At 43.7% G+C, this 25,048-nt stretch overlaps 1 protein-coding gene across 3 annotated transcripts in view; it reads right to left on the bottom strand.

The window, feature by feature from the left end:
- Nucleotides 1–22,243, bottom strand: part of VAV1 (vav guanine nucleotide exchange factor 1) — a 72,823-nt gene extending 50,580 nt beyond the window's left edge. For 2 of the 3 annotated variants that reach the window (XM_066574043.1, XM_066574050.1), the window contains exon 1: nt 21,831–22,243. In XM_066574043.1, coding sequence (XP_066430140.1) covers nt 21,831–22,037 — 207 coding nt within the window. In that variant the 5' untranslated portion in view covers nt 22,038–22,243. Of the gene's footprint in view, nt 1–1,703; nt 1,965–21,830 lie in introns of those variants that run through there. The other variant, XM_066574061.1, reaches the window with a different exon arrangement.
- Between the last annotated feature and the right edge of the window lie 2,805 nt (nt 22,244–25,048).

Raw genomic sequence — 25,048 nt, 5'->3', positions numbered from 1 at the left:
CGGTCCATAAAATAAATTAATTCCATATAGAGCTAAATTACCATGTACGAAGGCAAAAAAAAGTCATATTGTAATGTTAATTGGGTAAAATCAAGTCTAAAATGAGGGGAACTCCAAAAAGATGGGCCAGGTGAGCCACAAAGATGCGATCATATACTCTAATCTCATAATGTGATTAAGTTCAGCAACCCATTGAGCCCCAGATAGAAGGATATCTGACTTCCAAGTTATAGGAATCAATTAATTGCTGAGAGAAAATTGTAAAATATGTTGTGTTTTACAGATTGCAGAAAGCTTTGCAAAATTGATAATAAAACCATATCCAATAAGAGTTAAATATCTTTGTAGAAATGTGATTTTTTTCATATATATGTTGAACTTTTACCGAAAGAGACTGAATTTTGGGTCAACTCCACCGTGTGTTCTAACGAGCCTTTATGTCTGTTACATGTCCAGTATCTGTCATATTGGGAAGGAAATACTGTTGGTAACCAAGAATTCTCCAGATGGTATAACCAGAAAATTATAATTTCTGTGAGACTAAGAAAGACTTATCCCAAGCTGAGAAGTAGAAGAGCTCCTGTTCCTAAGATGCAACAAATGGAGGTGTAGATGTCATTTGGACCCCAAGTGAACAGCCGTTTATCATGGAGGCATAATAGCTGAGTCATTGGGACTACGTACATAAGGCCTCAAAAACCACAACAGGTCGGCATAATGCCTCCATAGTAGTCACCTTTTTCTTGAAGTTGCAAAGCTGAAAATGACATAATCATGCACCCTTGGAAGAGGGACTCTCTCCCCAAATATCCTTTTGAGATTTCGAAGTACCATTGACATGAACCTTACCCAAACATACATCGGGTTCCCTGTGGACACCGAAAAACCCTAAAGCAGACAAAGAGGAGACATGGGGTTCGCAAATATTGAATTAAGTGCATCAGGGTGACCTACAAGTTCCATTTTCCAAGCATTAAGATTCCAACACCATATAAGTGTTGGGAGTATAAACAAGAATAGACACTTCTATCTAGTGGCCTAAGCCAAAACAGTGAACTCATCATCAGAAAAGATTGATGTGCCTCATTTTAGAACCCCTCAAACAAACAACCTTAAAAGTTTTTAAGGAACTATAATGAAATTATTATTAGATATAGGGAGAGTTCAATAATAATTAAGAACTATAGGGAGAGTATACATTTTAACATTACCTCTTCCGCACCAAAAGGCAACATCGTCGATTTTTAAAAGTTCCTCTCAAGTATTCAAATAAGGGGCTTAAAATGTAAAAGATACATACAGTATCAGAGGGATTCACCAGGATCCTAACCCCCCAAGTATGAAATATCACAGGATTGCCACTTAAGCAAAAGAGTTTTGAGGTTTTTTTGTATGTTTTCATTAAACCTTTCCAAGACATACATCAATATATAACATATGAAGTTAAGATAATTGCTTCTATAAGATTATGGTAATAAATTGGATCCATTCATCCATGCTTGCTGTCAATTTGTGCTGTTGGTTAGATCAGCAATGATATAATAAAAATGCTTGTAGTTGTTTCAGTAATATGGTTAAGGCTCAGATGCAGTCTTAGTGGGGCATGGCTTAGCTGAACACCAAAATGGCCACTTTGTCCAGAGCTCCAAGACCCCAGGCTCCCTAAAAGCGACCTAGAAGCTATTACAGCAACTAATACTTACCCCACTGACAGCGCCTCAGCCCCGGCAGCTCTCTAATGTCTCGCCACAGGTTATCCCGTGCCCAGACTGGGCACTTGGAGGAGGAGTTCTCTGCGCACAGCTGGCCGCGTGACTCTGCAGCCGAAGCCCCGACATCACCATCCTCCCTACTGGGAGATGAAAAGGACTCCCTGTCCTCAGGCAGCTCATCACTACGAGCCCTGGCGCCCCTCCAAGAAGAAAACTCTGAGGTGAGCGTATCACACGAGTTCCCCAGAGGTTCTGCCTCCCCATCAGCTCTGATTAAAATGGCTCCTGAAGGGAAAAACCCCAGCAGAGAAGCACAGCAGGCTACCAAAATGGCGCCGGCTCTGCTATCCCAGGGTCATCCTCATGTCTCCCCCTCTGCCAGACGGCTCAAGCAGCATCCTAAGCTAATAGAGGAGCAGGCAGAAAGTACATGCATTCCTCCTGCAAATGACTCCATCTCCTTCATTCCTACATCAGAACAACCAGCAACGGGGGCTTTTATAAAAGGGATGGTGGTTGCCCTAACAGACTCTCTCCAATCCAACTTTGATTCCTTGACAGCCACCCTGAAAACTAATTTGGTGGAGTTTGATGAAAGGATCACCGATACCGAAAGTAAAATGGTAGAAATTACTCACTCACATAACGAACTCATTGACTCCCATTATGCTCTTTCAGAGGAAGTAGACCTGCTTAAAACTAAATTAGCAGACATTGAAGACAGATACTGCCGCAACAACATCAAGTTCAGGGGAATATCTGAATCTATCCCTGCAACGGGAATTATCAAGTATCTCCAACAATTAATACAAACCGTGCTATCTGATGCTTCCCCTATGGACTTAATAATTGATAGAGCCCACAGGCTGCCCAAGCCCAAATTTATACCAGATGCAGTCTTAGTAAAACAGTAAGAAAATAAAAAACATGTAAAACAAACAGTAAGGCCGGCTTCACACGGCCGTGATGGGCTCCGCCGCGGAATTCTGCGGCGAAGCCCGTCATGGCGCCCCCCAATACTTACCTCCGGATCCAGCGTCCTACATCCAGCATGACGCTTCAGCGTGCATGTGCAGTAGAGCGTGTGACGCGCCGCAACGTCATGTGACGCGCCGACCGTGTCATATGACTCGCCCACAGTGTCACATGACGCGCCTGTGCTACAGCGGAAGATAGCGTGACTGCAATGGAAGCCGTCCACGCGTACACCCGCGGCAAATAGAGCATGCCACGGGTGAGGACTGGTGATTTTACGGTGCGGAATTCCGCACCGTAAGCATTGTGCTATTCAATAGAACCTAATAGCTGCGGGCAACGCAGCGGATTTCTGACGCGTGTTATGCGGCGGAAATCCGTCCGTGGGAAGGAGCCCTAATGCCAGATCTGCTATAACCCCAAAGTTAAAGGGGTTGTCCCGTGCCGAAACCTAAAATTTTTTTTTTTGCACAGACCCCCCACATAGTACACAGTAAAAGCACATCTTTTTTTTTTTAAATTCGCTTACCTGGATCCCCGTTCTGCAGCTTTGAAGATTGTTTTTTCAAAGATGGCGCCGCTGGTCTTCTCCCACGGTGCACCTCGGGGTCTTCTCCCATGGTGCACCGTGGATGTTCTTCTCCAGTCTGCGTTCCACTGCCGATTACAGCCACCTCATTGGCTGATCGGCACCACGTGACGGAGGCGGAGCTACGCGATGCCGCGAGAAGAGGGAGGAGCCAGGACACAGCTCGTGAGCCCCGAACCATCAAGAAGAGGATTCCTCTGTGAGCAAGCGCGACCAGAGAAGACGTTTGATCGTCGCCATGGAGACGGGGACGCCAGCACCGGAGGGGGTAAGTGTATAACTTCTGTATGGCCAATATTTAATGCACGATGTATATTACAAAGTGCATTAATATGGCCATACAGAAGTGCTTAACCCCACTTGCTTTCGTGGGACAACCCCTTTAATGTGTGTCTTCCTCCCATAAAAGGGAGGGGAAGCAGTGTTAGTTGTCTTTCCAGAAGTCCATCTGTGGAAGACTATTTTATAAATGGGATACCTTCCCAGGGCACTACCCTGTTCCCCTGAAAATAAGACATACCCTGAAAATAAGACACAGCATGATTTTCCAGAATTTTTGAGGATGAAAATGATTTTTCAGGCTTTTTGAGGATGCTTGAAATATAAGCCCTACTCCAAAATTAAGCCCTGTTAACAGTTAATTAAAAAAGTCAATTTAAATAGTGTCCAGGCAGCTATACATGTAAAAAAGTTAAACCTTTTTGAACAAAAATTAATATAAGACACTGTCTTATTTTCGGGGAAACACGGTAGTAACATTTAATGTTTTCACAAAAGAGCTGGAGGCTCGATCTAAGGATTTGAAATCTAAACTAAAAGATTGTTAGTGAATAGTGAGAGCGTACGTCACAAAGAACCCACATGAATGTCTTGGGTCTTAAGGCATTAGCCACGGTCTCCATAGTGAAAATGTTCAGAAGTGAGAATAATGGAAACACCTTTATGAAAGGGAGTTGACAGACAGACATGAACCTGTGTTGGGTGACTGTATAAAGCTTATATATATAGGGCCCAAAACTAGACTCCATAGGGTTGCCCTCAGGAACTCCCAACTCACCCTAAAAAAATGCTTTCTCTGCATCCACTGAAAACAGACACAATAGGCTCACGACCACAAAAGACCAAGGACACTGTTTTAATTGTGTAGTTCTTCATAGCCCAAGACAAAACCCACTTGTACACTGTGGACAAGTCAGAGAATAAGGCCAGCTTCTTACGGCCATGACGGGCTCCGCCGCGGAATTCCGCGGCGGAGCCCGTCACGGCGCCCCCCAGAGACCCCAATACTTACCTGCGGATCCGGCGTCCTACGTCCCGCATGACGCTTCGGCGTGACACGCCAGCCATGTCACATGACACGCCCACAGCGTCACATGAAGCTCCGGCCGTGGGAAGGAGCCCTAAGGCTCATTAAACTGTGAGCAAGTATAAATTTTGATATCAATGTTTAAAAGAAAGATTGTCCAAAAATTCCCACAGTGAGTGTGATTCTGAACCTCCTTTGGTAAGAATGAGACATGAGATAGAAGTGTCTGTTTCGAAAGGAATTCTCCCTCAGAGATCACTTTAAAGGTTCTGAGTAAAAGCGGTTGTACACTACTACACAGTAATTTATAAAACTTTAGAGAAAGTCCACCCAGACAAGGAATTTAACGATTTTTGAAATCCTTAATAACAGTCTCTCTGAGTCTGCAAACTCCTCTTCCAAGACAACACAATCATCCCTGGAGGCAGTGAAAGGACGGACCGAAGTGAAGGCTGGGGTACTTTCCTGCACATTGCAGGTACCCAGCACAGTCATCTAGGATACTCTCATCACAGGACATCATATTGCTTTTATAACTTTAATAACCAGATAACAGTGCAAACAAGGCCGAATCACACCCGTAAATGTCTTTCAAACTTCTGTATTTCGAGATTCAAAAGAGTTTTACAATCCACGTTCCCAGGTATTAGCAAGCAAACAACTAGAGTCCTGAAATGTGTAGAACAAAGTCCTTCACATTTACTAGGATGCAATTAAGCCCACTGAGCAAACATTAAGTCTGTCGATATCCCGTTTGCCAGGGGGTTTTCGTTGGTAAGTCCCTCTTGCTACTCATTTCTTGGCTCGGTATTACTGCTGCTTCCTCCGTTGAGGTTAATACTTGATAGGCTTAATGGAGAGAGGGAAGCACAGCAAAACAGGTCTCTGAATAGTTTCACTGTCCTCTGCGCTTCCTACTGTGATCACTGACGGCTAGGGGTCCTTTTACACAAGCAGGAATCTGAATGATTGTTATTCAGCGTAAATTCATGCCCCAACTGAACACCGAACGAGAAGTCATTCACTTCTCGTTCACCGTTGAGTTACTGCATGCAAAAACTTGATGGATTGATTTGTGTAAACAGGCAGTCGTTCATCTATGAAGAACTGCCTGTTTACTGTGAATGGATACAGGTGGGGCGGAACAATCCTTGGTCCTCTCCACTTCCATTCACTAGCGATGACCGTTCCTATGTAAAAGCACAGGAACGATCATCGCTAAAGCGACCTATAAGGCATCTGCGCCCGACAGGTTGTGCTACGTAAAAAGGCTAATAGCCTTCTTTTCCAAGAGCTCTATGCCCATAGGGCTATAACATTTGGCACAATACTGCTCTAGGGAGTATCCCCTGCTCGAGAACTAACAGCATTGCTGTCCTTCCTCCTCCTTGCTCACATACACTCTGCCTCACTTCCTATGTCTACTCAGAGACGATCTTGCTGCGCTCCCTGCCCCTCTTAAAGTAACAGACACTATCAGTCTGCTTAAAATCAATAAATAATTGGCTATAGCAGTACAACAGTACCCTTATTACAATAGAAGGAATCACAGGCCATATACTTACTGACTAAGGAATGCATATAGATGCATCCTCTCACCATGCAGGTAGCAGACTACCAAATGAGGTGCCTTGCATTTATTATCTATCATTCACATGCAGTGTGGCTTTAAGACTCCAGGGTGAGCCCAGGTTGGCAGTACCAATGTGGTTCACTGTTTGAAGTGCAGGGCAACACGCTGAATTATTATGGCATCATTAATAGGTTGCTGGTCTGCATGGTGAACTACATGTATCAGAATGGTCTGCCACTTTGTATCTACTTTGTGTGGGAGTATACGCCAAGCAGCCAGCCCCCTCTATATCAAGAGGCAGTGTGAGTGTCTGTCTCATCGGTGTCCCTCACAGGTGCAATTAGCTCTCTCATTTGGTAGTCTGCTACCTGCATGGTGAGAGGATGCAGCTATATGCACTCCTTAGTCAGTAAGTATATGGCCATTTTCTATGATTGTTTTTATGTTTTTATATTTCCCCTTCTGTGATGTTCTTACAGTAGAAGTGGTTTATGTAGAATCATAAAATTGGTAGAGTTGGAAGGGACCTCCAGGGTCATCGGGTTCCACCCCCTGCTCAGTACAGGATTCACTAAATCATCCCAGACAGATATTTGTCCAGCCTTTGTGTGAACACTTCCATTGAAGGTGAATTTGTTTGAACACTTCCACTGAATGTAAAGCAAGGTATTCCTCTATATTCTAGAGTCTCTGCATAGCGTCAAGTGAAAAATCATGGCTAGGAACATTACAAAGGGAATTCCTCCAGAATGTCCTCAGTTGAACACACAGACCCTTACATGGGGAGTTAAAAGACAAAATATGGGTTTAAGGGAGTGTAGACTGGAAAGGTCTTGTCAAAAACTTACCACATTTGTTACTAAACAAAAAAAAGCCTTATGCAGTCTCTCCCTCAGATCCAATAATCTAAAATGTATAGGGTCTGTTGCCTAATGGTGGAGATTGTTGGGTGTCTCTTTAGAGGCCAACTCTCCAAAAAGTCTGACTAGTTTTACAGATTTATCCTTTTTTTAAGACTGGCCCTGCGAGATATAAATATACCTCCCAAAATGCATTTAAGAATCTCCCACTAAATTGCAGAATTGGTAGCATTGTTTTGATGAGTCTGTACAGATTTACAAATTGTATCCTTAAGTAGATAGGCACATTTACACTTTGCCCACTAAGGCTGGGCTCACACAAAGAAGTCAGATTCTATGTGTGAACATCCGCAGCAGAAGACCTGCAAATGATTGCAGAAACAAATTGCATATGGGCGTGTACGTGTGTGGTTTTTAAGGCAGATGTACATTTAAGGATAGCACAGAAGTACAAACACAAGCAGGGAATGACATCAGAAAGTTGCTCAACCCCATGGAAACACTCTTCTCTTGCTTAGGCGACATTCTCTTGTGCTGTCATGGTGAGATGTTCTGGGAGCCTCTGGAACGGGATGCTGCTCTCTAGGCACGGCTGGTTTATACTACTTTTTTGGAAGTAGTATAAACCATTTAAAAAAAACCAAACCTTATTCTTGTGGAGGAAGAGCCCAAAAGAATAAGTGGAGGTTGCAAAGAGCAGTCTGGATGGTTGTGTTGCTCCCCAGACTCCGTCCTGCATAGTCTGTCCACAAATTCCTGCTTTCTTCATACCATTTGTTATTTGGTCTCCTAGTAACTTGAGTACGAATATGTGTCCATACGCAATTAAATTGTGTATGCTCTGCATAACTAACACATCCACAGAGATAATTGGATAGAGCATGCTGCAATTTTTCTTCTACTCGCGGAATCGGCAATTCTTACCCGTAAGTGGGAGTGAAGCATCGAAAGTCAATGCATTTTAATGCCTGCGAATTACCGCACCAAGTGTGGACAGCGATCACGGAAGCTACAATTTAAATCCGTTCATGTGAGACCGGCCTAACACTAGTTGCAACTGCTGACTAACCCACCTGACTCATCAACTTTCTCTGGATCCCAGCAATCACTTCTACCAGATGAATAAAAACTAACTGGGCATCATGGCCTCTGTCCTTCTGTCTACAGCCTCATTATAAGCCCTCTCCTACACTTGTCCCAATGTCTGTCCCACACTTCCAGCAGATACTTGCCCAACTCCCCGGTGAAGGCAAAGCACCCCTCATCATAAAATGAGCTCCTCCCCTTCAAGAAGAGCTGTACGACACACTTCACTGGCTAAATGATCTGCAGACCTAAGACGTGACTACAGGTTTTGCACACATTCAACAATACAATAGCTTTCCGGAACAGTTGACAAGTCTTCTGGGTGTGCTTTGTGCACCACACTCTAGAATCTCCCAGAAGAAGAGTTCAGAAAGTTTAACATGACTTAAAGCGGCTTCTTATAAAAATGGGTTCCCGTGTGAAAAACATTACAAAGAGCTCATACTCACCTTTCCTCATAAAGGAGGTCTAGGGGCACATGACAACAACATTGTTCTTCCTCTTTACAAGTCACTGGTCAGACCACACATGGAATATTGTGTACAGTTTTGAGCAGCGGTACTCAAGGAGGACATATCATAGCTTGAACAGGTTCAAAGGCGGGCAACTAAAGTAATAAATTAAATGGATGGACCACAATACCCAGAGAGGTTATCAAAATTGGGATTATTTAGTTTAGAAAAAAGACAGCAGAGGGGCAACCTAATAACAATATAAATATATATTAGGGGGTCAATATAGAGATTTCTACCATGATCTGTTTATACCCAGGGCTGTGACTGTAACAAGGGGGCATCATCTAGGTCTAGAGGAAAGAAGGTTTTCTACACCAACATATAATGGGGTTCCTTAGTGTAGGGGCAGTGAGACTATGGAACTTTGCGCCTGAGGACGTGGTGATGGCAAATTCGCTAAAAGTTCAAGAGGGACCTGGATGCCTTCCCTGAGTGATACAATATTAAATGTTATAATCATTATCAACTTCAATAGGGTTGTTGATTCAGGGATTATTCCGATTGCCATATTGGAGTCAGGAAGGTAATTTTTTCCCTTAAATGGGAAAAATTGGCTTCTACCTCATTTTTTTTTTGCCTTCCTCTGGATCAACATTGGGGGGGGGGGGGGGGGGGGTAATAGCCTGTACTAAATGGACATGTGTCTTTTTTCACCCTTATATACTATGTTATGTTATTATGTAATTCCCCCACCAGCGGCTCTGAATCTCGGCGCGCCTGTGCCATCCTGTAAACAGGCTGCTGCAGTCAATGACAGAGCTCAACAGTCACCCTCCATACTATAGTGGTGAGTGGACTGTGGCTTTATTCACTTGAGGCATTCGGAGTGCACAGATCATAGAATTGTATAGTTGGAAGGAACCTCCAAGGTCATTGGGTCCAATCCCCTGCTCAATGCAGGATTCACTAAATCATCTCAGACAGATGTCTGTGTAACCTAAGTTTGAAGACTTCCATTAAAATTAGAACTCACCACCTCACCACCTCCCATCTAATCTGTACCTCTTCCCTTTCAGTTTCATCCCATTGCTTTTAGTCTTTCCTTGTGCAAATGAGAATAGGGCTGATCCCTCTGCACTGTGACAGCCCTTCAGATATTTGTAGACAGCTATTAAGTCTCCTCTCAGCCTTCTTTTTCGCAAGCTAAACATTCCCAGATCCTTTAACCATTCCCCATAGAACATGGTTAGCAGACTGCTCATTATCCTGGTAGCTCTTCTCTGAACTTGCTCCGGTTTGTCTGTGTCTTTTTAAAATTGGGGTGCCAGATAAGGTCTAACCAAGGAAGAATAGAAGGGGATAATCACCTTACGTGATCTACACTCTATGCTTCTCTTAATACATCCCAGAAGTCTGTTTGCCTTTTTGCTGCTGCATCACACTGTTGACTCATATTCAGTCTATGATCTATTAGTATACCCAAGTCATTTTCAATTGTGCTGCTTAGCCCAATTCCTCCAATTTTGTATGCGCTTTTTTAATCTTTCTTGCCCAGATGTAGGACTTTGAACCTCTCCCTGTTAAATACCATTCTGTTAGTTGCTACCCACTGTTCAAGCTTGTCTAAATCTTTTTAAATCCTCTTTCTCTTCTGTAGTGTTAGCTATCCCTCCTTACTTTGTCTCGTCAGCAAATGTGATCAGTTTCCGCTCAATTTCCTTATCTAGATCATTTATAAAAATGTGGAACACCACTGGGCCTAGGACAGAGCCTTGTGGTGCCCGACTTGAGACATTCTTCCACTTGGATGTGTAGCCATTTATGACCACTCTTTCAGTATGATCACTCAGCCGGTACCACTCTCAGTTATCAAGGCAGGAAAACTAGTATACTTGTCTCCTTCTGAAACCCAAAGTATTGAGGAAGATGCTAGAGGAGCAAGCTGAATTGATTGGCATTTTTCCATCCTGGCCCCTTTGGAGATGGTTCTATCTGGCATGGGAGCTTTTAAGGGCAACTATTGAAGATTTCCACCCACAGTGGATTTGTTTTCCTAGAAGGGTATTCTGCATTCACATCTTCACACACTGCATATGACGGCCTGGAAGCTGAATGCAAAAATTTAAGAGAATTACGTTTTCCTAACTACGTAATCACTATTATATTGGCTGCCCATAGACCTTCTACCATCAAGATATGTAATAGTCTGGAATCACTTCAGAACATAGTGTGGTCAGAACGACCTCTCTGGATTCTTTGACAGCTATCACGCAAGTCTTAAGCCCCATTTACACGGGACGAATGTCGGGCAAACGATGCCCGACACTCATCCCTGTACACACTTGCTCCCATGCTGCTGCACAGGAGCGAGTATCGCTGTCTCTCTGCAGCCTGAATGATGAAAGATGAGCTGAACGATGATCGTTCAGTGTAAGCAGCAGCCGTTCAGTACTGAACAGCCGCTGTGTTAAGTGAATAGAGAGGGGCAGGGGAGAGCAAGGAGAGAAATCTCCTCCAGACGCCTGGCTGCGAGTCAACGATACTCGCTCCTGTATGGGAATGAGTACATGTGGGGATGAGTGCCGGGCATTGTTTCCCCGAAATTCATCCCGTGTAAATAGGGCTTTACAAAATGGCTTAATAAAACCAAAAACAAAGAGCTGAATCCACTCAAAGTACAATTTACAGCCACCAATGTAGAATTACAGGGGAAGTTTTCTAACAATCACATGGTTAGAACTTTCTCAAGAGCCCTAAAAAACTTAGCTCCTGCCATCCGGGCCCCTGCATGGCATTAAATGTTACCAAGCAGCCACTTGAGCGAATTTCAAGAGATAATCGTTCTATGTAAATGTCCCTTAAGTCCTCTGCTTTGCTTAATAGGGTAGAATAATTGATTATCTGATTAGTTAATTACTGCTTTAACCTGTCTGTTTGGTTGTAGCTAGGACAATTAGCCCATTTGGGCTTGTGCTGACTACAGGCTCCAGGAAATGGAAGTTTCAGGTAAACAAATTTACACTGTCCCATTGTTGTGCTGACTACAAGCATGAGGAAAGGAAAAACTTTTTTTTACTGTTTGCGCTGGCCCTTTATCCAATGGCAAAAAATCTATACAGATAATTCAAGCTGCATAGTGAATATTTGTAAGCAAACACTGAAAGCAGTGAATATGTTTGCATATTATTTTAATTATACACAATACCAATTGTTTTATTTGAAGCTTCCTTTTTTTAAAGAACATATTTACATGAACCTCACCTAACTACATAGGGCATCTTTATTTACATCATTTGCATACTATTTCTCTTACTTTGCACTCGTTTTACCTGTGCAGTCATTTTCCAGTTTTATTGGCCATTTATAAGATCCACAATCAACGACACTAGAATACCAGCTATTCCTTTCTCTATGAGAGATCACAAATGGCACCAGTTACTTGGCTGCACAGCAACTTTCAGTTGCGCAATTAAATCATTACTGCAAATGTTGCGTAACCGCAGTATTTATCTATGGGTCTGAGGCATAACTTGAAGCTCCTGGGCCCCAATATGAAACCTGTAACAGGACCCCCAACTATAATGCTTTATTCATGGTACTGGGCTCTCAGTATGGAGAGAAGGGGCCTTATGGGCCCCCTAAGGCTTCTGGGCCCGGGTGCAACTGCATCCTCTGCATCTCCTATAGTTACGCCCCTGTGTCTTGACAGTCAAAGTGGACCCCAAGCCATAATATACAATGGATATAAAAAGTCTACACCCTTGTTAAAATTACATGTTTTGTCATGTTAAAAAATTCAACAAAGATGAAACATTTCAGATTTCCACCTTCAGTGTGACCAATTCTGTACAATTCCATTGAAAACAAACTGAAATCATTTAGGAAAAGAAAAACTAAAAAACTAAAATAATGTGGTTGCATAAGTGTGAACACCCCTTTATATTTGGGGATGTGGTTGTGTTCAGAATTAACCAATCATCAGTTTAGGTATCAGTCAGTACACAGCTACCATTATGTTAAATGATTCTTGTTTAACCCTTGTAAAGTTTAGCTGTTCTAGTAGGATTTTCCTGATATTTTCTTAGTTGCATTTTTCAGCCGAGGCAATGGTCCATAAAGAGCTTACAATACATCAAAGGGATTTGATTGCTGAAAGGTATCAGTCAGGAGAAGGGGAGAAAAAAATTCCCAAGGCATTACATATACCATGGAGCATAGAGAATGTGGTCATCAAGAAGTGGATTAAATTTGGCACAACTGTCACATTACCAAGAAGTGGACATCCCTCAAAAATTGATGAAAAGACAAGAAAATCGGTCCACGAGGCTGCCAAGAGGCCTACAGCAACATTAAAGGAGCTGCAGGAATTTCTGGCAAGTACTGGTTGTGTAGTGCATGTGAAAACCATCTTCCGTATTATTCATATGTCTGGCCAGTGGAAGCCCAGCACTGTTTTACCAAAACCTACATCAAGTCTGCCAAAAGTATGTGGAAGAATATGTTATGGTCTGATGAGACCAAGGTTGAATTTTTGGCCAAAAGGTTTGTTTGGTAAAAGGCCAATACTGCGCATCACCAAAAGAACACCATACCCACAGTGAAGATGGTTGGGCAGCATTATGCTCTGGGGCAGTTTTTCTGCTGCTGGAACTGGAGGTCTAGTAAAGGTGGGGAGAATTATGAACAGTTCCAAATATCAGACCATTTTGGCACAAAACCTTCAGGCCTCCGCTAAAAATCTGAAGATGAAGCAGAATTTCACCTTTCAGCAACTTAACAACCCAAAGCAAAGCTCCAAATCAACAAAAGACTGGCTTCGCCAGAAGAAGATCACAGTTTTGGAATGGCCTAGCCAGAGCCCAGACCTGAATCCCACTGAAGATCTGTGTGTTGCCCTGAAGAGGGCACTACACACGAGATACCCTTGCAATCTGACAGATTTGGAGTGCTTTTGCAAGCAAGAGTGGGCAAAGATTGCCAAGTCAATACTGAATGCTGTCATAAAGTCAAAGAGTGCATCAACAAAGCATTAGTTCACCGCTGGCAGTGATGAGGCCGTCAGTGTGTTGATGACTTGAACCACCCCCAAGTTGTCTCAATGGAAACAAACCTTCTTACTTCTTACCATCCCAAAGCACAACCACCACAACTATTGAAAACAACTTCAATAACCCCAAGACCCGAACGGGACCTGACTCCTTTCACATCTCGGGCCATTTACCACTGATCTTGGAAATAAGCCACCAAAATCTGTGCTCCCTGCCACATCCGTGAATAATTCCCAAATCCCATTCTCACAACCTCCTCCGTCACTACTGACCTCCCATTATACTTTTCCAAGAAAGTGGACCAGACTGCCAAATCTCTTTTGTGGCTTCTTCCTGACCAAATGGAATGATGCAGGGCCCGCCCCCAACGTAGGAGACTCCAGACTCTTGCAAAACACACTCACCATCTGCATTCTTCTGTAATCAAAATTTAGCTATTCCCATAATGACTAGATTTCTCAGCGGGATCTTATTCATAACCCGAGCCTTTTCCACCTCTGCCTTTCAAACCTGCAAATTCTTCTGACCGTAGTCATTGACCCCGCGTACCTGTATTTCTTCTTCTTTATCTGTGCTGCAGATGGTCTGGCCATCACGCTGCCACACATGCGCAGTACAGATGCTCTGAAATTTGAGAATGCCTTCTCAAATTTATACGGTTATTTTTGTTCCTTAAATTAATTTTGCTACTAATGGTACTACTGGCTGTTCTGTCAGTTCTAACTGTACTAACCCTACCCCCTGCTCGACCCCCATTCCCATTACTTGGCCCCAAGTCGCTAACTACACTGATTACCCCCGTTTTTCTTTTTGCCCTGTTCCCCCAGTCCCTTGTTTAAACACTCCTCCAGCCTTCTACCCATCTTCTCCCCCAGCACAGCTGCACCCTACCTATTAAGATGCAGCCCGTTCCTACGGTAGAGACTGTAGCCGACAGTAAAGTCAGCCCAGTTCTCCAGCAACCCGAACCCCTCCTTCTTACGCCAACTTGTTTACCTCCCTAAGATCCTGCTGCCTTTCTAGTGTGGCTTTATGTGCAGGTAGTATTTCCGAGAAAACTACCCTAGAGGTCCTCGCCCTAAGCTTGGATCCTAGGTCCCTGAAATCATTTTTGAGGGCCCTCCATTGACTTCTAATAATGCCAATGTGCACCATGACTGCTGGATCCTCACCAGCCCCTCCCAGTAATCTGTTAATTCGATCCGCGATGTGTCGAACTCGAGTGTCAGGAAGACAACACACTGTTCGACGATCCCAGTCTTTATGGCAGATTGCTCCATCTTATGACCCTTATAATTGAGTCCCCCACCACTAGGACCTTCTAGCCTGCACTGCGCTCCCCGTCTCCTCACTGGAGCAGTCATCTTCCTGGCTTTCAGAGGGCATGTCGCGCTTCAGCGGTGTGTAATGGCATCCCTCTCATGTGCCAATGTTGCAGACTTGCTGGGTTGTGCCAGTTCAGGACTAGCCTTCCTGGTTCTCTTCCCTCTACCCCTCCTTCTATCTGTCACCTAGCTAGCTGCCTGCTCCCCCTGCTCTTCTGTACTACCGTACGCTCCCGCCTCTACCCCAGCGAGAGCCTGCTCAGTGAGCAGCAAACTCCTTTCCATGTTGTCAATGAATCTCAATGTTGCCAGTCACTTATTTAGATCCAGGATTTGGGCTTCCAATTGTGCGATGAGCACGCAGCTTGCGCAACAGTATGCGCCCTCGGCTGATCAAGGACCGCATACATTGCACAAGTATCACACTGGACGGCATTGCTCATCCTAATGGGGATCTACAATTTATTTGTGGAAGTAGTAAGGATTGACTAGATCACACTCCAAACACGCCCCCGCCTGTGCTCAACCAGTCACGCACCTCCGCCTATACACAACCGCTCATGTACCTCTGCCCGTGCGCAACCGCACACGCTGGTGTGCAAGAAATACGTAATACACGGTGAAAAAAACACCAGTTGACATTAGTCTTATCTCAGGCCTCTTGCCACTAGGTACACTTCCTCACCAGGTGCTTGTTGGGTCCTCACATATTTACATATGAAAGTGAATTTCTGCTGTCTGTTCTTTATGCATGACCAAACGACTGGACCAATCTGCACCAAATTTGCCACATAGGTAAATCAGGTGCTTCAGAAAGTTTTAGATTGGGTCTCAGCTCTCTAGGATCTACGGTTCTCAACATATTCGCAAAAAAGCAGAATACAAAAGCAAATAAGAGCTGTCTTGTTAAAAACCTTCTTGATTTGCGTATGTGGCTAATTTAATGTTAGAAAGATGTTGGCTTCGTATCAGTAGCAAACAAAGTTTTTAACCACACACACAAACAACAAAACTTTACACGAAATAGACCTGTGCGAATCTGGGCAATTCTGCTAGTAAATCATATACGTCCCATACATCAGATACTTCATAATACATTTAACCATTCGTGCGCCAATTCAGTGATTCCTTCACTTACAGTGGTAGCAAGACATCCATACTTCATCACTTCCGGTACCCAACCTCTTATGACATATCAACCTCTTGTGCCCCGTCAGGGCCATTTCCTTGGGCTAGGACGCACATCATCATAGACCTAACACTACCACTCGAAGTCTCACAAACTGTTTTTTAGTTCTCTCTTCACATTCAGTATGTTCCTGCAACAAAACATTTGTCATGCATCGTTAACCATAGTTCCTATATATCAGCTATAAAATGGTTAAACATCACTTATAAGTAACACCTTGCTCCTCATGTTGCGATAATTCAGGAGTAATTGTTAGTTGGCCAGCTTACTCACTGGTGTCCCATTATAGTGTGCATACTGGTATTTATTGAGGCTGAGCCTCACTCACATATCCTTATGGCATGTAAGGGGTCCACTATTGGCCCACTCACAAAAGTCCACACAACCATTTTGTCATCAGGTCCACAGTGATGCTTGCCGTTCCTTCTGCCCCCAGTCAACAGGGCCCTTTTGTCACGTGCCTTCATGTCTTCTCACTGTCTGGGTGAGGCCACGGTCAGCAGGCTCACTATTTCTCCACATTTGCATGGGAATAGTGTAGCACCTGCATCTACCACTTTACTAGTCTCTCTTGCTGGCCTCCTCTCCGAGCTGCGTCACGCTAAGGGCTACAAGCGTATTTAACTTGTGTATTATATACATTTTTGGGTGCATAATATACCGTGCTAAAGCCTATTGACTTACATTGGGCCATTTAGACCTGCATGTATTACGGCATGAAAAAAAAACAGAGCATGTCCTACTGTATTTTTTTTTGTATAAATTCTTTATACACACCATTATCAATGTCTGGTGCATAAAATACGCAGTAAATATGCATGTTACATGCATATTTGCGGTGTACTGCATATTACATGTGCGCAATATGCAAGCTAAATATGTTCATCTGAGTGAGCCCCTGCACACAGAAGCTGCTGCTGCTGCTGCTGCTCTACTCAATATGACCACTGGCCTTTCCCTACGGTTTTACATGGGATCACTCAGCCAATCAAAGCTCTGTTACAGAAATTGCTAGCTCTTTTATGAGCTTTGGACTCCCTGTTATGGCCAACTGCAATAGTGCAGCCTGTAAAGCGCTGCGGAATAAGTTGGCGCTATACAAATAAAGATTATTATTATTATTATAACCATTCTATACCCTGACTTAGATGGTACATCTTACAAAGGATGTGGGAATTTTATGGTCTCTAAATTGATGTTAGTTCAGAGAACTGTTGCCTTCACTTTTCCTGAGCCCAGTCTGTCAGATATTATAGCCCGCCCAGAAAGTGACTTCCTGGCATCCTGTTCCATCGGTTTACCTACTTCCACTATACTGATGACATCGTAATCATCTGGATCAACTCTTAACAAGAACTAATAATATTCCATGAAAGATGCCATGAACTTCACGCCTCCATAATCCTGATAATGAGCTACTCAGATGCAGAAATCAACTTTTTTGACAAACACCATAAAAATTCTAAACTCCTCAATGCAGATACCCCTGTATCAAAAACCATTGATCGGCTCGCATACCTCAGATGGGATAGCTTCTACTGCAAACACATTTAAAAAGTCCAGAGTCTAGAGCCAGGCGAACAGGTACAACCGATCTGCTCCAACCCAACAGACAGAGAGAAACATCTATACTATCTCAAAATGACAATTTTGAATTATCCCACCTCAATTGATGACCAAATCACCAGAGCCACCAGGATACTCAAAAGTCAATTGCTCCAATAGAGAAAAAAGGAAGAAAAAAAGACTATTGTGTACCCCTAGTAGTACCTACAACCCACAGCTACAGGTACTAAAGAAAACTGCAAGAAAACTCCAAAACAAAGATAACCTCCCGAAAATTATATTCCCAGACCTTGCGCTGCTATGTTACAGGCAACCTCCAAACTTAAGAGACCTTATGATCAGAAGTGCATTGCCCTCCAACACACACAAAGGGATTTTTTCCAAACATACTGACCACAGGCAGGATGCGGATCTCTAACACAGAGCAGGACTATAAGATCCTTCAGACATTCACCTGCTCTACGTCCAACCTTGTGTACCTGCTCCTATGATTTTGGGCTTTTATCTTGGAGAAACAGGACAAAAACGTAAAGCTAGGATGAGGTCTCATCGCCAAAAAAAAGAAGACTGACCTGTCAGTGCCCTAAGAAGTTTTGCAGCCAGAGACGCAAAGTGGATCACTCGAGGCTTGTTATTAAAAGGCAGCTTCATATCCCACGGAGACAGAAAAATCTGGGAATATAAACTTATTGCTACCTTTGATACTCTAAACACAGGTTAGAACATCTTTCAAGGTTTTATGGTGCGCTGTAACATCTGAGAGAGCTGCCTCTGCCTCAAGGAAAATGAGGGAAACAGGTCATTTAAGAGACCATAAAACTCCTGCATCCTTATCTGTGGACTAATGAAGACTCTTCCCCTCATCCTGTACTGTTATTAATATAAAATGTATCACACTATGTCTTTCCCTTTTGTATATACTATATATGCTTCTTCAGATGTATCCTACTGTAAGCCTGATGAAGAAAGGTAAGTAGTTTTGAAAGCTAACTAACATTATTTCTTGTTGTTAGCTATTAAAAGGTATAATTACAAACTTTTTTCCTCTTACGGAGAACAATAGCATTTTCTCTATTGCTAATATGGTACCAAACTTTTGTTTCACTTAAAACCAGGACAGCGCACAAACAACTCATCAGGTTTTAACAGGTGAATCACAATTGCTTAGGCCTCCTCCTTAGGCTAGACATGCACAGTTGAGCGCAATCTCAGGCAGAGAACTTTGTCTCAATACGCGCTCACCAATATGCGTTTTCCCACCGATGCAAGGCGTTTTTTATCAAAAATGCCTCCTATCACGTCTGTGAAGTAGTGATCCGCCGGCGTGACTTTCAGCCACATTAGGGAATCGCGCAGTATTCCCCATTGTTTTCAATGAGAAACCTTGCATCGCATTTGCGTGCACGTCGCATGTTGTGCGATGTGTTTTACTATCCCATTGAAAGCAATGGGCAATGTGTTCTAAGGAACGCAAAAAGATAGAACATGTATCGCTCATGTATATGACTCCATTAAAAAGAATGGGATTCATATTCGAGTGAGATTTGCACACCTCACAATGCGTTTCTCAGCCATGTGAATCTGGTCTTAGGGAAAGGATGCCTAATATAGCCAGGACTGTGTGGGGATAGGTTGGATAAAGATTAGCAGGACGCTCACAGGCCCTTTAGGTGCTGCTGTGTGCACCCTAAGGGCAGAGGCTTGAGCCTAGCAGCTGGGAAGAACGCTGAAGGAGAGAAGTATGAACGGTGACCAAACGTGGCAGCAGCAACAGGTGAGCCAACAGGGAAGCAACGACAGTGTACCGTGACAATTTACTTGACTATATGCAAATTAATTCTCCAGAAGGAACAGAACTTATTTGAAAAAAAAAAAGGAAGAAGAATTACATGACTAACAATTTCTAAAAATATGTCTTATTTTTGTAAAAAAATTTACTTTGGAATCTTTCAAATCTCTGGAGGACTCAGGCCTCATGTCCACTAGGAAATTCGGGCCCACGCGGATTCTCCATGCAGAATCCCGCAGCGGGTCCCTCGTTTCCCGGGGACATGAGGCCTGAAAAATGATTTAACTTACCTGTCCGGACGCTGCGGGTTCCTGTCCGTCGCGGCCGGATCTTCTTTCCCTCTTCACGGCGCATGCGCCGTGCACTCATCTTTTTTTTAACTCCTGCTCTCCCGCCCGAGAGCAGAAATTCAGCTGCGGGTGTACCGCGGGACCGGACTGCTTCCATAGGCTTCTATGGAAGCCTGCGGGAGACCCGCAGAAAATGGAGCATGCTGCGTTTTTTCTCCCGCACGTGATAAAACGCAAATCCATTAAAATGCCATTAGCGGGTGCAAATTGCAATAAATTTGACCGCGGATGGCCAATGATTCCCTATCGGCAAAATTGCATGCGGATTCCGCAGCGGATATCCGCTGCGGAGTCCGCTATTCAATTTTGCTACTGTACATGAGGCCTTAAGCTGGCCGAACCAGCAGATTGCCAGAGGAATTCTTCTGAGCATAGGAATAATAGTAGTTTCAGTTTTCTACATGCAATTTGCAGCCCTTGATTTGTACAACCTGGTGTATCTTTTTGCTTATTCTATAACAACTTAGTAGACATGGTGAAAATTATGTACAAGCATCCTATTTTATAAGCAGCGGCATAGCTATAGGGATTGCCGGATTCAAAACTGCAACAAAGCTCCTAAGCCAAGTCAGCCCATAGGCCTTCCTTGCCACACACTGCTCTGTTGCTCAAGCATTTGCATTGCTGGGTCACAGAGATCCATTAATGCATTGTAAGGTGGGGCTATGTGCAAGCTCGGCTGGCTGCCAGCAAGGTAGATGTCATGCAATTCTGGCACAACCCTCCAAACATCCGGCACAGCGGGTTATCAAGTAGATAGGAGATAGGCCTAGCAAGCATGACCATGTCCTAAATGGCAGCTGTCACATGCAATAAAAAAAAGGACCAGACCACAGTGATTTGGGCCCCATGCACAAAACTTGCCCTGGTGGCCATAGAACTCTATATCGGGCTAGGCCTTAGTATTCAGGGCCAATTGCTGTGTTTGCATTTTGCAACAAATAAGTGGGTTTTGGGTTGCAGTTTGAGCACTCTTTCTCTAAAAGGTTTGCCGTCACTGTCATAGTGTATTCTGCAGGCTTCCAGTTAAGATGTGCCACAGATATGTCTTAATATGTAAACATTCATGGCAGCACTAGGGGCCCTCACATGGCCCTTGGATGCCACAATACCTGAACAGCACCCCACGATTTAATTGCAAGGGGCCTCCTATTAGAGACTTTTAGACACAGATCGAACCATTTGAATACATCTTTCAGAATTGACAGCAGCACTTAAATGGTTAACAGCCACGATTAGAATTAACTCAGATCGTGGCTTTTGCAACCAGATGTCTCAAAGGTGGTCAACACCCGCTATGTATGGAGTGCACTTGGCTCCCGAGCCCACTCAATACAAACTTTGCACATGTCCAATGTACATGGAATTTGGATATCTCCAAAGGAGTCAATAAGCGTAAATGCAAAAATATTTATAATTATGGACTGCATTTAACTATAAACAATATTTTTCATGGAACCTCATTAAAGGGTTTTGACGTAAGATGTAATATTCTAAAATCAGGTAAAGCATAGGTGGTAATCATATAGTAAGACTTTCATTTGGAATTCTGCCTAAGCATTAGGATTTTGCGCACGTGTCATGGCCCATCTTTGTCATGTGGGTGCACAAAGATCTTCCTCTGCTTACTGAAGTGAAAGAAGCTCACGCTCGCCCACTATTAGGAACTGACATACCAACCACTCAATTAGTCATGGTAAAACAAATAACTTCCCATTTTAAGATCCTTATACATGTCTTTGCTCCAGTTTCTTATTGACTGGACAGGATAGTTTTCACGCGTGTGAAAAATGAGTGATGGGAAAAGGAAGACTGTATATGCAATCGGCATGTAGACCAATGCGGAGAACATTAATCACTGTGCTACAGGCTGCACACGCTGAGTGAAGAGGACCGCCATGGAGAACTGGATGCTGCAGGTTGCACATTCAGGCATCTAATGCATTTCTTTAAAGTATATCCTATGTATACAGAGATTACATAATGTGAGAGTATAACAGTTCATACCTGTGACATCTGTGGCCGGACATTGATTTCGCTCAGGTTAATACTATGAGGCATCAGATTGTTAAGCAGCTGGCAGAGGAGGACTCCATCTCGAAGCGCTTGAGCAAGATCACATACTTGTGCAGTGTCCAAAGTTACCCGATGATTTGGAGGGAGCACACGGCAGTCAATAAGCCAGCGAGCACAGTGCCTCCACAGCTCCATCATCCACACTCGTGCCCAAACAGGTGGGATGGAGAATTCAGATTTAAATAAAGACAACCAGCGACAACCGGGCAAACGGAAAGGCAGCAGATTATTGAAAGATCCGAAGAAGCAGTACGAAAGACAGCACAAACTTCTGTGTCGAGGTGGTATGTAAGATACAGTATGAGAAGAGAGCTCAGAGACGAAGGCAACCTCTTCTGTCTGGGAGGACGCTTCCGCTATTTAATGAGGAAGAAACTAGTTTGACTTCCTCTTCTGTAAACGACACACCAATACTATGTATGTATGGTGTGTGCAGGCATTACTAGAGGCTGCTGGATCGTGTATGCTTTAGAGTAAATTGGCAGATTTCTGCCTGAAGGAAACCAGTATATTCATGGAAAATTACTAAAAAGTCTACCTAGTATTAGAGCAGTGCTTCCTAAACTCCAGTCCTCACGACCCCCAACAGGTCATGATTTGAGGATATCCTATAGTAGAAACACCTGGGGCAATGTCCAAGGCACTGACAATTGCATCACCTGCGCAGTACTGTGCAAATCCTGACCTGTTGGGGGGGTCGTGAGGACTGGAGTTTGGGAAACACTAATCAATGAATAGTGAAGCACAGATAGTAGAAAGTGAAGGTGGTCAATTTATCTGCCTGCAGCCTGCATACTAACAGAGGAACAGGTGCAGGTAATGTCAAAAGAACTTTTCTCCTGCTAAACATTTTGATGTTTTTGAGACTCCTATTTGGACATAAACGTGTCGTTCTTTGATGGTCAAGAGAGATTTCTTTAGCGTGAATGGTGTAAATGTTAGGGTGCCTGCACACGGACGCTAAGACGCTGCATTTTTAGCTCTATGTGAGAGTGATTTAAAAAAGCAGATTTATGAAACAAATGTCTTTCAATGGTGTCATTTACATCTGCGATGCGTTCTCTGCTGCAATAGAACATGCCGCAATTTTTGCTATGTTTTAGCTTTTTTTTGCCTTTTTATGCACCTATGTTTCCATATGAAGCCATCATTTGTTCGATTTGGGTGAAAAAAGGCACGACGACGCACTTTACAAAGCAGACACACATTTGCCTTATCACGGCGCGTTTTGTCCACCCAAAAACACAAACGCCCGTGTGGAGGCATCCTTAAAGGGGTCGTCCCGCGGCAGCAAGTGGGGTTCAGCACTTCTGTATGGCCATATTAATGCACTTTGTAATATACATCGTGCATTAAATATGAGCCATACAGAAGTTATACACTTACCCCCCCGGTGCTGGCGTCCTCGTCTCCATGGCGCCGACTAACGCTGCCTTCTCCTTCTATTAGACGCACTTGCGCTGTGCGGTCTTCTGCTCTGTTGAATGGGGGCCGCTCCAGCGTGCTCGCGCCGGAGAGCTGGTCTGCGCATGCGCAGAAGACCTCGGCTGCGCGAGCACGCCGGAGCGGCCCCATTCAACAGAACAGTGGACCGCACAGCGCAAGTGCGTCTAATGGAAGGAGAAGGCAGCGTTAGTCGGCGCCATGGAGACGAGGACGCCAGCACCGGGGGGGTAAGTGTATAACTTCTGTATGGCTCATATTTAATGCACGATGTATATTACAAAGTGCATTAATTTGGCCATACAGAAGTGTATAACCCCACTTCCTGCCGTGGATAACCCCTTTAAGGATAATATGGATGTACAAACGGGTCGAGCTAAAGTGTTGTTAATCCCTATTATTCCAGAATGAGAGGGTTTGGTGCGACTTGCCTATCTAGGGGCTGCAGGGAGTAAATAAATCAGAGTGCTTTAAAATTAAAAACTCATTTTTATCGGCTGCAGTTTAGGGCTGAGATCCTGGGTGCCGTACGTGATTAACTGGAGTAGGATTTTACAGCTATCTAGGGAAACCCTTCAGTATTCTTTATGCAAATATAATCTAAGAATCAGAATAAGGCTATCAAGGAGTTTAGGGCCATTTATACGGGACAATTATCGCTCACAATTCGCTCCAATGAACAAAGTCGTTTACTTCTGATTATCGCAGACTTTCAGGCAGCATAAAAAACATCGCTGGATTGCAGGATTCTCGTTCTGTGTAAATGCTCTCCACTCGGCACTTCACATACAAGGTGAAGCGGTGAGCGAGAAGCCTGCGATCCAGCGGTGTACTCAGCATGTCTAAATGCTCTGCAGGAGCGCTAACAACCTTAGCGGTGACGTCAGCACTCATGCAGTCATTTAGATCAGTGTTTCCCAACTGCAGTCCTCAGGGACCACCAACAGATCATGTTTTCAGGATATCCTATAGCGTACAACTGTGACAATGTCTGAGGCACAGACAATAATTACATCACCTGCGCAATACTGATGAAATCCAGAAAACATGACCTGTTGGCCTGAGGACTGGAGTTGGGGAACACTGCTTTAGATGACTCCTGTCCCGTAGCGTATTTGGGGCATTGCAATGTAATGGTATTATCAGCTGGTGACAGTGGAGCAGTAGTTCTAAACAAGCGCAATTATAAACTACAAAATGAATTAATACTGAATGACAGTTCTACTTATCATATATCAATAGGAAGTCCTGCTCAGACGTTTAGGGATGTTCCAAATGGGCATGTGAAGAGGGGAAGAGACATGAGGGTTTTGAGTGACAATCAATGATACAAGAGTTTCCTTTAACTTCAATATTTCATTTATTTCCCAAGCCCCCTCCCCCCTTCATGGGACTAACAGTGTCTGGAATAAGCAAATAATGAAAACTTAGGAGCATGGGTGGATAACTGCTCCAGTCACCATTGAAAGAGATGCCCATCATCGGGTATTCAAAACGTATTTTGCCTGTTATCAGATATAAAAAGGATACCAATAAGCCCATAACCCATGATTTGGCTAAACATACTTTGGACTGGTTCTTGAATAGGTGTACTAACTTTTCGGTCTCACTGAAGTAATTTTTAATGGTTGCAGGGGACTATTTGCTGACCCCTAATTTTTTGTATTCAATGGCCATTTTTTCCTTAAATTGTTTGGAGCATCAAT

This window comes from Eleutherodactylus coqui, chromosome 1 (genome assembly GCF_035609145.1).
Source record: "Eleutherodactylus coqui strain aEleCoq1 chromosome 1, aEleCoq1.hap1, whole genome shotgun sequence".
Taxonomy (NCBI): domain Eukaryota; kingdom Metazoa; phylum Chordata; class Amphibia; order Anura; family Eleutherodactylidae; genus Eleutherodactylus; species Eleutherodactylus coqui.
The sequence above is the reverse complement of the archived record's forward strand: the minus strand, read 5'-3'. Positions and strand labels throughout refer to the sequence as shown.